Raw genomic sequence first — 13,835 nt, 5'->3', positions numbered from 1 at the left:
GTGCCTGGAGAATTCCCACAGACAGGGGAGCCTGGTGGGCTACAGTCCATTGGGTTGCAAAGAGGCGGACACAACTGAGCAACTAAGCACAGTATAAACATACTGCAAAACCTCTATATGTAAATTAGTACAGTATTAATTCATGCACAGACTAATGAAATAGACCAGAGAAACTATAAATAGACAAATCTGCATATGAAAATTTACCATACAACTAAGGCAACATCTCAAATTAGTAGGGAAAAGATGGATTTTTTTAAACAATATATTGTATTGAGATAATTAACCACAGGAAAAGAATAAACTTAGATGTTCCACACACTACAAATTAGGGATAAATACCAAATGGATCAAACTTAAATTAAAAACCTAAAACTATTCAAGTACTAAAACAAAATGTAGGTGAATTCTATCTAACGTCTGGAAGTAAGGAAAAAACTATCTTATGATTCAAGATGCAGATGCAATTTAGGAAATACTGAAAAGTTTGACTAGATAGAAATAACTTCTCCATGGGCAAAAACAAACACAAAAGCAAATTAAAACAAGTGGAAAACAGCAACTTTTATCACAGATAAAGGATAAATATGCATCATACATAAAATATAGCTATATAAAACAGAGAAATAAAACAACAGTCCAACTGAAAAACTGGCAAGAAAGATGAACAAATACTTTAAAGAAAATATGAATAGTCTTTAAACTTCCATTAAAAATTCAATTAAGAAAATGCAAGTTAAAACGACTGGAGACATGATTTCTCATTCATCAGATTTCACAAAAAGTCTGACATAGATTTTCTTAGTTAAGACCAAAGAAAAACAAGAGAGCTTAAATGAGTGGTTCACACAGTGTGTACCACTCACTAAGTTCACAGCAATCCCACTTATACCAAAGAACCACTAACAAAAATACAAAAAGAAACTTGTACTATTTATTGCAGTACTATCTGTACCAAAGCTACTGACTGAATAAACAATGGAAGAAATCACCATGACATGGGATTAGGCAAAGGTTTCTTAGCTACAAAACCAAAAGCACAAGCAATGAAACAAACAGTTGAGAAACTGGATGTCATCACAATTTAAAATTTTTGCACTTCAAACTATACTGTTGAGACAGTGAAAAAATAAGCCACAGATTTTGAGAAAATATTTGCAAATTATATCCAATAAAGGCTTGTATCCAGAATGTACAAAGAACTCTTACACACACTAATTTAAAAAAAAAATGTAAAAATCAGCAAAGGGTTTAAATAGGCATTTCATCAAACAATATATACAAACAGCTAATGTGGTCATTAAACAATGCTCAACATCAGTCATTAGGAAAATGCAAATAAAGACTATAAGATACTATTCCCTATCCACTACGAGAGATACACTCAAAAGCTGGACAATTTCTAGTGTTGATGAGGATATGGAGAAACCAAAATCCTCAAACACTGTCGGTGAGAATGTTAAATGGTACAGCTACTCTAGAAAATAATTCTGGCAGTTTCTCAAAATGTTAAACACAGATTTACGTTATAACCTGGCAATTCTACTCCTGATTATTTACCAAAGAGAACTGAAACTGTATGTCCACACAAAAACTCGTATATAGATATTCACAGGAGCACTATTCACAACAGTCAAAAAATGGAGACAACTAAAATGTTCATCAACTGACGAATGAATAAAAAATATGTGGTATAGTCACACAATGGAGTATTAATAAAAAGGAATGAAGTATTAATACATGCTACACAAGGATCATTCTTAAAAATATATGCTTAGTAAAAGAAGTCAGTCACAAAAGACTACATATTATGATTCCATTCATATGAAAATACCCAGAAAATAGAAATACATACAAAGAGAAAGTAGATTAGTGCTTGTCAGGGATCAGGCATGAGGTTTTCTTATGGTGAGATGGACAAGTCCTAAAATAACTTTGATTATGGCTGTACAACTCTGGAAATTTACTAAAAGTCACTGAATCGCAAAATTAAAGCAGGTGAATTTTGCAGTATTTAATTATACTGTAATAAGCTTTAAAAAGACTAGAAAAGATATCTTCAACACATTTTTTAAAATTATCACAATATACTGTTAAAACCTCTACACGTCAAAAACAAAGATAAATTAGGCAACATAAAAAAATAAAATCCACCTTAAAAATCTAAAATGGCAATTCAGGTGAAGAAACCCCACTGATCAGTAAACTTATACCTAAAAGTAAATATGATATGAAAGATTAATCTGTCCAGGCACTGCTTAATCTAAGAAAATAGATTATTTCATTGCTGTGCACAGTTCTTCATTTAAGTATCAGAGGTCTGGGATGAGGGACACATGTACACCCATGGCTGATTCATGTTAGTGTATGGCAAAAACCACCATAGGGTAAAGTAATTAGCCTCCAATTAAAATAAATTAACTAATTTTTTAAAAAATGGTTAGCTTCAGTTGTTCTTAGAGCTTCAATTACAGACAGACTATAGCAATAAAGATTTTCATTTTGCCTTCCCTTTTCAACCTAATACATCCATCTCCAAACTTCTTTTATACCTAAATATCAACTTAAGAAAACCAAAGAATCATTTTGTTGCCATTTGGTTTTGTTGGCTTTAACTCCCACACTTTGGATCATCTTTGGCCAACAAATTAATTCAGAATAAACTAATTCTTTTAATACAAGGTAATCAAAATCACTGCAGATGGTGACTGCAGCCATGAAATTAAAAGACACTGGCTCCTTGGAAGAAAAGCTATGACTAACCTAGACAGCATATTAAAAAGCAGAGACAACTAAATGCTGACCAAGGTCCATCTAGTCAAAGCTATGGTTTTTCCAGTGGTTATGTATGGATATGAGAGTTGGACTATAAAAGAAAGCTGAGCGCCGAAGAATGGATGCTTTTGAACTGTGGTGTTGGACAAGACTCTTGAGAGTCCCTTGGACTGCAAGCAGATCAAACCAGTCTGTCCTAAATGAAATCAGTCCTGAATATTCATTGGAAGGACTGATGCTGAAGATGAAGGTCCAATACTTTGGCCACCTGATGAGAAGAACTGACTCCTTGGAAAAGACCCTGATGCTGGCAAAGAGTGAAAACGGGAGAAGGGGACGACAGAGGATGAGATGGTTGGATGGCATCACTGACTCGATGGACATGAGTTTGAGCAAGCTCCAGGAGTTGGTGAAGGACAGGAAAGCCTGGCGTGCTGCAGTCCATGGTGTTGCAGAGTCAGACATGACTGAGCAACTGAACTGAATCATGTAAGACAGAGCAAATCAAGAACACCCACTTTTCTTTTTCCAATCCCTTTTCCCTAGAATAATTGCAATTAACAAAAGAAACAAAACAGCAAGAGCACAATTCATTTTGGGTATAACCAGCAGTGATCTGCCAGAGAAGAGAAAGGGAGGGAAGAAAAGGGTAGGGGCATGCAAATGTGCACTAACCTTCCAGTAGTCAGATTGTAAACTGTAGTACCTCTGGTATGCAGATAATGCTGAAAGAGAGAAAATAAGCATGAGTCACAATTCTGTCCCATTTCAAAATCAAGTAATACAAGTTTCAAGAAACATCACAACAAAACTCCGATCATACCCACCTCCGAGCAGACATTGATATTTAAAATCAAACAATTTAGAACTCTGGGGCATCCCTACTCATAGTCAGAACAAGGTAACAAATGTCAAATATATAGAAGTTCAAGAAGTAAAACCATGGTCATGTTTCTTTGAACAGAATCCAGGCAACCTCTTGAATCAACCTGACCTTCCTCAGAAACCAAATCTGATAAATGGATTAATATCCTAGAATGTGATGGGTCATTTGTTCTAACAACTGATCTCATTTCCAAAAGTGACTTAAGAGCTCAACCACCTCAAAGAGCAAAGGAACTACACTTGACTACTGAACTACATAGAGTATAAGGGGCACTGACCTCTGCACAGCAGAAAAGCTTCGCATAACTTATAGTTGACCCCCTGTATTCGCAGCTCTGTATCCTTCGATTTAACCAACCACAGATCATGTAGTACCTGTAGTATTTACTACTGAAAAAATTTCATGTGTAAGTGGACCTGTAAAGTTGAAATCCCTGTTGTTCAAGGGTCGACTGTATTCCTTTTGTGCTGCTTCCTTTCATATTATCAACAAAAAACCCAGTTCACAATTACCTTACTCCAAACTCCAACTCAATCCAAAATAGGGCATCTCATACCCCTAAATCCATCTCAAGGTGTAACAGGCTCTGGAAACAATTACAGTACAACTGTCCTTTGGTAGTTGCAGTGAATTAGTCCCAGGACCACCAAAGATACCAAAATCCACTGTGATCAGATACCATAGTCGGCCTTGCATGTGCAGACTTCACATCCACAGATCATAAACACAGTAGTACATATATGTACTGAAAAAAACTCTCATGTAAGTGGACTTGCACAGCTCAAACCCATGCTGTTGAATGGTCAACTGTAGCTCTTATCAATCCAAAAACTCAGTGTGAAGTGAAAGTTGCTCAGTCATGTCTGACTCTTTTTGACTCCATGCTATACAGTCCATGGAATTCTCCAGGCTAGAATACTGGAGTGGGTAGCCGTTCCGTTCTCCAGGGGACCTTCTCAACCCCAGGGATTGAACCCAGGTCTCCCACATTGCAGGCAGACTTTTTACCAGCTGAGCTACCAGGGAAGACCAGTGAGGAGGAGGTGAAGTTATACACGCACATTAGAATTGGGAGAGAGACCTTTTTATAAAAAACTCATGAGCAGTAAGTCATGGGAATGTAATCTACAGCAAGATGACTATAATTAATAATACTATATTGCATATTTGTAGCTAGTCAGAGTGAATCTTAAGAGCTTTCAACACAAGGGGAGAAAATTCTAACTGTATATGGTGACAGGTATTAACAAGGCTTCCTATGATTATTCCACAGTATATGCAAATATCAAATCATCATGTTATACATCTGAAACTCAGTTATATATCAATTATACCTCAATCTTCAAAAAGAATTAACATATTTTCAAATAAAATTTTCAACAAGTGTTAATAATTGTGTGTGTGTGCGTGTTGGGGGGGAGGAGTTTGGAACAGAGAAAGGTATATTGCAGGGTCAAGTAAGGAGAACTTGGGTTAGTTCATGCTCAAAAGACTAGAACTAGAACTAACTAGAACTACCTGAACTAACTAGAACAGGTTAGTTCATGCTCAAAAGACTTGAACTCCCCGCCTTTTCTTGTTATTGTATTTTCTTTTTTAATTGAAGGATAATTGCTTTACAATAGTTTATGCTATATAACAATATGAACCAGCTCTAAGTATACATCTATCACTCCCTACCATCTTGAGCCTCCCTCCTACCCACCCCCCAACATCCCTCTTAGGTCACCACAAAGTAGATAAGATTTTCAACAAGTGTAATAAAATTCTATACTGATAAAAATGGGGTGGGTGGAAATTAATATTATCTAAAATCCCAGGTATAATGTTTTCATACTGTTTATCAATAAGCTGCCAAAATGAATACCATATAGAGAACTTTCTGAATATGTTCCAATTAGAGAAGCATCACCCCAAATCATCACCACATATTTGAACAAATAACTTATTTGAATAATGTTCATCTTTTTTGCACAAAGATGATGCCAATCAACCATTGAAAGGACATTTAGATTGTAATTTTTCCAGCTTTGAGGAAGAGTTGATTTCAAGCCATCTTCTGTTTTCTAGTTCTTCATACAAGAGTGTAGGTAGCTCATAAAGATCAATGATTAACTGTTTTCTAAAAAGAAAAGCAAACCAACTTATCAAGCTAGACAGAGGAGTCAAACAAAGTTTGACTGATTTTATAGAGGACAGTCATGGCAAAGGTGTTTTTTCTACTAGATGTGAACAAGGAAGCATGTGTCACCAACTGCCACCACAAGGGAAACTAGTCTTAAGGTGAAGCCCATAGAGGATAGCAGTAAGATGGAAAGTACCTGGATGCTTCTAGACTTTGAACTATGTCCAGTGCACAACTTACCTATGAACTTTCAACTTCACATGTGAGGGAATAAATCTCCCTATTGTTTAAGCTAGAATCAAGTCTTCAATATTTTTGCCTAAAAACATTATAACCAGAAGTCAAGGTCCCTGACAATTTTGTGCAGTCACCATACCAAACCTGGACTGCCCCTTTAATGGGAATGTCAACAAACTTGGAGGATATGTTTCCAATAATCTGAATAACAATATGCATTACATGATTTCATAAAACACCCATTTTTTAGAATTTGAAGAGCCCTTACAGAAACAGTACGATGTCCTCCAAAGTAACTAAAAGTGAAGTATAAGAAGCCCCTGTGATTACCGATTGGGAGATGATGAACTGAAAAATAAATACAAGCCCTCAAGTTCAAAGTAACAAAAGTAAATGCTCCACACTGCAAATACAGATTTATAAATGAGACACTTCTTCAATGAACATTTGTTACCTTTCCATTCACCTACACAGTTTTCAACCATTGAGGGGTGGGGGGGGTGGGTGGGTAGGTGTGGTGTAGTGTGGTGTGTGTATAAGCACTATGTTCAGTCACTTAACCATTGGGGGTGGGTGTGGGTGGGTGTGTGTGTGTGTGTGTGTGGTGTGTGTATAAGCACTATGTTCAGTCACTCAGTCATGTCCGAGTCTATGCGACCCCATAGACTGTAGCCCTCCAGGCTACTCTGTCCACGCAATTTTCCAAGCAAGAGTGCTGAAGTGGGTTGTCATTTCCTACTCCAGAGGATCTTGGCAGGTGGATTCTTTACCACTAGTGCTACCTGAGAAGCCCCCTCAACAATTATACATCACTCCAGTAGGCCTAGGATCCTATTTTAAGAAAGACTTTAACATATTAAACATGTTTCCTAATCCAAACAAATCATTAAAACTTTACAAGCACCCATCACCAGAGTCTCTCTAGTGAAATTCTTTTAACCAAAGCACAATCCTTATTTCTAATCTTTAAGTCGGCTACCTATCATGAAAATAAATCCCTACTACACTATAACTAGATTTTCCTGAACTCCTTAATAGAAAATGAGGAAAATTATTTATTTGAACATCCTTATATTGCTTAAACACCAGTTTCAGGATTGTAGCATATGTCTAACAGCTTTGCCTTCCCTTTTAAACCACCTAATCTTCACTTTGTGATTCTAAGTTATTTATTGGCTTAAGAAGTCCTCATTCATGCCACTAGGAAATCTTTTGTAACAGTACTTTTAGGCAAGACTGCCGTTTTCTTCTGCTACTTAACCAAGAATGGTGTCCTCAAACATATTAATTTCAACTCTCTATCAACCATTTCTAAAGCTCAGATCTTTTTAAACCTCCAAATCAAGTTTATTTATAGACTTAAAATTATTTTTTTAAATAATTTTGAATTTTATTTTGAAATAAGTCCATTTAGTCTCTGTAGATTATTTAAAAGGGGAAAAATATAATGAACTTAAATTATTATAGAAAACTGGCAAAATTCAACAAAGGAACCGGGTCTTAAAAAAGTAAATGTAAAAGAAAACAGAAAAAAATAAATGCAAATCAATGAGAAGTTAAATTTAACTTTTATAACAACTTCATGGCTCTGTAATCTTTCTCGTTCTTTTATTTTGTCCTTTATTTCATAAAAACAGGAGGAAGAGTGGAATCAAACAAGGAAATTGTCAAGGATAAAAGAATCACCTACACAGTTGGGAGAGGTGCTACACACAGTCACCTGCCCTTTAACTTCACAATTGTGCTGTACCATTTTTATGTATGAAAATGATGAAATTAAACAGTAACAGTAATACTCCATAGTGTTAAGAAAAATACTCAACAGTGGCAAGAATTCAAGAAAATAAGCAGTTTTATTATTCTACTGGTACTGTAAGTATAAATTAGCAAAAAAATTTTAGCATAATTTAGCACTATCCATCAAAACTCTGTGTGTGTGTGTATACACACTTTCACTCAGTAAAATTTACCACTTCACGCTATCCTTCTAAGAATATAAACACAGATCTCTGCAAAAAGTTAGTTACAAGGCCAGACAATACAATGAGTATATAGTCTACATGTTCAATAGGGAACTGTTCTACCTATATGATAGAATACTATGCAGGGAACTGAAATGTAAATTACAAAGCATGTTTTTGAGACAGAGATTAAGCTGATACACTATGCTGAAGTTGCAGCATTTAGTTCAGCTTTAAATACTGAAAGCTTACTGTTAATAGAAAAGCCTCTAAAGATTTATATCAAAAATGTTTTTTAGGACTTCCCTGGTGGTCCAGTGGTTGGGATTCCAGCTGCCAATGCAAAGTACAGGAGTTTTCTCCGTGGTCCAGGAGGATTCCACATGCTGCAGAGCAACTAAGCCTGTGCCTCACAACTACTGAGCCTATGCTCTAGAGCCTGGGAGCCACAGCTACCGAGCCTGTGCTCCGCAACAAGAGAAACCACCACAACGAGAAGCCTGTGCACTGCAACTAGAGAAAGGCTGTGTGCAGCAACGACGACCCAGTGCAGCCAAAAAAAAAAAAAATACATTTTTAATTTATTTTTTAAAAATTGACAGTTCTCTGGCAACCCAATGCTGAGGACTCCATGCTTCCATTGCAGGGGGCACAGGTTCGACTGCTGGTTGGGGAACTAAGATCCCACATACAACAGGGCATGGCCAGGGAAAAAAAAAAGTGCCTATAGTGGTGTGGCAAAAAAAAAAAAAAAAAGATTTGCCTCTAAATGATAAAATATAAATGAGCCATTAAGGCATTCCTATAATATTTCTTAACTATCTTAGATAGCTTGCACCAAGCTAGATGCAGTGAAATACATGTAACAAAACATGGTTCCTGCTCTTACGCTGTTTACTTGTATTCTAATGCTTTTCTGTAAACAATGAACATGTTATTTGCGTAAATGTTAAAAAAAAGTGTACTTCTTGTGTTAAACTTAGAAGATGGTCAAGATTATCAAACGAGGGTTACCAGAAAGGCCAACAGGATATGGTAGGAAAAAAAGCCATTTTAGGTAAACTTGGGTTCTAATCCTGACCTCACTGCTTTCTATAAGACTGACATCAAGGAATCTAATTCAAGCTATTTCCTTATAGTTCACAGGCAGCCCTAAGGTTTGTCAGTAAGAGAAAGATGTAAGAGAGAACAAAAAGAGAAGTCCAAAGCCATACTATAACTAATTTGGAATTAAAGAAAGATCTAGAGAAATAGAGCTGGAGAGTAAAGAGGGTCAAGACAAAAATGTAGTAGGTGACAGAGACTTTCTAATGCTTGGAAATATTATGGCTCTGAGTTAAGACTATCAAAACAAGAGAAAGAGGGTATACCTGATGACAAATTCACACAGTACAGGGATGAAAAGAAACAACAATGTAGGTTAAGAGTGACAGCTTTGCCTGAAAAAAACAAGAGTCTTCTTCAGAGTAAGATGCAAAAGAAATGCAAGAAGATCTAAAATTCAATCTATATTCATATTAGACTATGCACTAATTGCAGGCAGAACTCGGCGTTTCTCTTTTCATCCCTAAGCTAACGTGTAACACTACAGGCAGCAGATTAGCTGCTCGTGGGTGAGTCTATGGGTATGGAAGGGAGGGAAAAGGAAAGAAGTACAAACAAATCTCTCAGTTGAACTGACTGTTATCTTTAGGCCTGAGATTATTATTATTAGGTCAACAGATCTTTGATTTATCTTTTATATCTGAGGCTGAACTAAAAAGCTGTATTTATACCCTGGGATAAAAGAGACCTCAGAAAGTTTATACTATTTCACTGTGACTGATGCACCGAGCTCTCTAGCACCTTTCTGCCTTCTCAAATCTATGACTGCCTTAAACACATCTTCTCCTATATGTAGCAGTAATACACATTAACATTTGAAAAACCATTTGGATAGCATCCAACACAACAGACCTTTGTCCCTAAGATTAGAGACAAGCAAACAGGAAGCTGGAAAAGCAAAGAAACAAATCTGCAATCCTTTTACTCCCCTATCAGCATCTTCACTGAGGTTTTCAAGTCAAATTAATACATCTAGTGAAATCTCAGATTTACTACTTCTTCAATATTAAAGTAATATACTCTTCGAAATCTTTAATATCGCACATTTGGTTTACTACAAGAAACATCAAGTAGCTGTCTTATTTGTAGTCCTTCTAGCTAGTCCTTTAAGTCCTCTCTAGTTCTTGAAATTACTACAACTTTTGCTTGTTGCCTCGATACGGTGTTCTGATAACCTGGCTTATGGTCACTAATTTTCGTGTGTGTGTGCACGCGCACACATGCGCTTATGGTCACTAATTTTCGTGTGTGTGTGTGCGTGCGCGTGTGCGCTTATGGTCACTAATTTTCGTGTGTGTGTGTGTAGTCACTTCAGTCATGCCCGACTCTGCAACCCCATGGACTGCAGCCTGCCAGGGTCCTCTGTCCATAGGATTCTCCAGGCAAGAATACTGGAGTTGGGTTACCATATCCTCCCCTCCAGGGGATCTTCCTGACCCAGGGATCGAACCCATGTCTCTCACATCTCCCGCATTGGCAGGCGGGTTCTTTACCACTAGCACCACCTGGGAAGCCACAAATAGACTGAACAAAATCAATGATTTTCAAATGGTGTGTATATATATACACTAGGATGGAGTGTTGTCATTCCACCCAAGAAACACAGAAAGATGGGGGGAAAAAAAGCTTGCCAACATTAACTTACCACCTAAGCAATTCCTGGCATGTAACTTGCCCTAACTATTTATAATTGAGCTTCCCATGTGGCGCTGGTGGTCAAGAACTTGCCTGCCAAAGCAGGAGACATAAGAGACACGGGTTCAATCCCTGGGTCAGGAAGATTTTCAGGAAGCTATTTATAATTACTGAGGAACTAAAATAACCAAAACCTATTTTGCCCAAAAGTGATAGACACTGCAACAAATGACCAATTAGTTGAAGGAAGGAAGAAAGGGAGAAAAATCTATCATCCGGTGCGATTTCAGGGAAACTTTCAGCTCACCACAAACCATGAAGAAACTATTTGTAAAAAGTTTCAAGGTTTTTATACTAATATAGGAATGATTATTATATTTCTTTCAGTAAATTTTTTTTACTTCTGGAATTGTTACTGTCTATACACCAAGTCTCTTAAAATATAATTTCTATGTTTTCATAATTTTGCTGTTTATTCTGAGGTACTTTACTACTTGGTTTTTTAAGCAATCAACAATGACTATTCTTATAATTTTCCATACATATTCACAAATATTTACATATAATTTCTATTAATTAAACTGCTTCTATAATCCATCACATATATTCACAAAAATATACACACCTGTCCTTCAGCCCTGGTCTCTCAGGGGTTCTTCAACCCAAAGAGAAATCACGGTACCATCTACATGGCTTAAGTCTGTCTGACAGCCCCATGAGCTGTTTAGTTCAGCTGAGGTTGATGGTTTAGCTATGGGTGTAGGAGTGGAAAGGAGGTATGGTAGACACTTAAGAACCATTCGAATCCCATTTCAAGGAAGACCTGTTGGCAGTCATGCCTACAAAACAGAGCTTCTAGCAGTGTCTGCTCTAAGCTGCAGAGAGCAATCCCGCCTGACGTCACACTCCTTTCCTCGTCCAATATGGAATGGATGGAGTATAAAGGCATGAAGGGACTTTCCTGGTGGTCCAGTGGTTAAGAATCTGCCTTTCAATGAAGGGAATACAGGTTCAATCCCTGGTTGGGAAATGAAGATCCCGCATGCCTTGGGGCAACTAAGTCCATGAGCCACACGAAAAGATCCTACTGCAACTAAACTAAGACCCCCAATGCAGCCTAGACAGACAGACAGACCAACCGACAAGACAGACAGATGAAAAAGGTCTGGTCATCATGACCCAACTTGTGATAGCTTTCTGAAAGACCATTCTAGCTCCAGAGCTCTCCATGGAGTTGGCCAAGGCTGTCACAGCTTAACTTCTCCCTCTGTCCAATTCTGGTTCCATTTCACACCTTCCACAGAAGTGTTGATCATGAAGGTACTCCTTTCTAAACATCTTGTATGCTAAACTCACTTCAGAGGAATCCAACCAATTAAGTGCAACTAAGTGCAACTAAGGCTAAGTGCAATGAGCCCCCAGCTTCCATTTTCCCACAATTCTCTAACCAATTACTTTTTTAGGATAAATTCCTAGAAACCAAATGACCAAATCAAGTGACAGAAATTTTTTTAATTCTTCATAAACACTACCAACCACAAGGGTTAAAAAAGGGCCTGTTTTCCATCTACTCCAAATTCCTCTGAAATGACAGAAAAGATCATTTTTAATAAATAAATTCATAACAGAAATGATAACCAAAGTATACTATATACAGATCAGAAATTTTTAGAAATTCATCCTATCTTAAAGGAAGCATATGAGATCAGAATAAGAAATAAGGGCAGAAAAACCACAGTACAAAATATTCACAAAACAGGTTCTACCATTTTCTACTCCAAAAGTAGAAGCAGTTTTTCATAAGGAAACCCAAACTCACAAAACTTCACATACAAGAGGACTCAGAATAATATATAAAGAACTGTCCCTCAGAATAAACAGGGCTAGTAAATCTCCTACACAAATACATCTGAGCAGTTTACTCACATGTTCACTGAGTGGTTTAGGTTTATTCCCCAATAAGTTATGGTTTATAATCTGTTCTCTAAAAATAAACATTTAGCTGGAGATGGGGAGGTTCTCATCTTGCACTGCTTTCAGTGAAAAGAGGAGGAAGTAGCCTTTAGGTAACAAATGACTCCATAAATTTGCAGTGATGGTGTCAGTGTGTCTAAATGGTTACTAGAGACTGACTATAGTTTGGACTTACAGGAAGACAGTGAAAAGAATGGATAGAAAGAATTCAGTAATTAAGTATTTTTAAAGAATTTTTTTTTAAGTGGGAATGCGGTCAATAAAGCCTCAAGGATGAATTCAAACAACTCACATCTTATTTCCTAAGAAGCCATCAGCCTGAAATACAAAAGTATGCCTCTGCATCCATTCTCTCCTTCCTCTTCTTCCTATTATCTACACAGTAAGTAAATGGGTCACAGAGGAGATCTTTTCAAATGCTTAAATCCTTAGATTATCCTTCTCCTCTCCCATCTATTTAGATTATTCCTACCAGCTAGGTTGTCAACACTGTCTAGTTGCAACATACTCCCATCCCACCTTCAAAACAAGTATCTCTAGACTTCTCATTACCTTCACAGTCAAACATTTTATAAAAGAAAAACGCAGCTAAATCCATAGATGAATGAAGTTTCAAAAGCTAATATAAATAGTTTTTAAATGACCACTAAGCAATAAGGACATACAGCCTCATATGCAAATCTAAGTCTGGGTCTCTGTTTATAAGCTCTAAAACTAGTGTAGTCTCCAAGCACAAAGTGCAGCATTGAAAAATCAAACTGCACAGAACTCTGTATTATTTCTTTTGTATAATGGTTTCCTTTAAGTAACCGTTTTAATTAAAATTAAAACATCCAATAGATTAACTAATTGTTAATACCTATTATCCTATTTGCTAAGTACTAACCAGTTTCACAGAGGAATCCCAAAACACCTAAGCAGCTAGTACTTCCTCCCCTCCTTTTACAGATTACAGACAGAAGCTTAGGGATATTTATGTAATCTGTTAAAAGTAATGCAACTGAACCGTAGAGCTGAGCTGGGAAATAAATAAGACTAACTTCAAACTCCACGGTATACCTGTCTCAAAGTAAAATCACATTTTCATTAGGAAAGTATTTGACCTATTATAAAAGAGGCATAATTAAATCAACAATCC

At 36.8% G+C, this 13,835-nt stretch overlaps 1 protein-coding gene across 15 annotated transcripts in view; it reads right to left on the bottom strand.

Moving 5' to 3' along the window:
- The window catches only part of KDM6A (lysine demethylase 6A), a 179,744-nt gene that overhangs the window by 109,446 nt on the left and 56,463 nt on the right, over positions 1-13,835 (bottom strand). For all 15 annotated transcript variants that reach the window (XM_070461821.1, XM_070461816.1, XM_070461817.1 and 12 more), the window contains exon 4: positions 3,451-3,500. In XM_070461821.1, coding sequence (XP_070317922.1) covers positions 3,451-3,500 — 50 coding nt within the window. The remainder of the gene's footprint in view (positions 1-3,450; positions 3,501-13,835) is intronic.

Source organism: Odocoileus virginianus, chromosome X, assembly GCF_023699985.2.
Source record: "Odocoileus virginianus isolate 20LAN1187 ecotype Illinois chromosome X, Ovbor_1.2, whole genome shotgun sequence".
In the NCBI taxonomy this organism is placed as follows: domain Eukaryota; kingdom Metazoa; phylum Chordata; class Mammalia; order Artiodactyla; family Cervidae; genus Odocoileus; species Odocoileus virginianus.
This window is presented reverse-complemented; position numbering and strand designations above follow the sequence as displayed.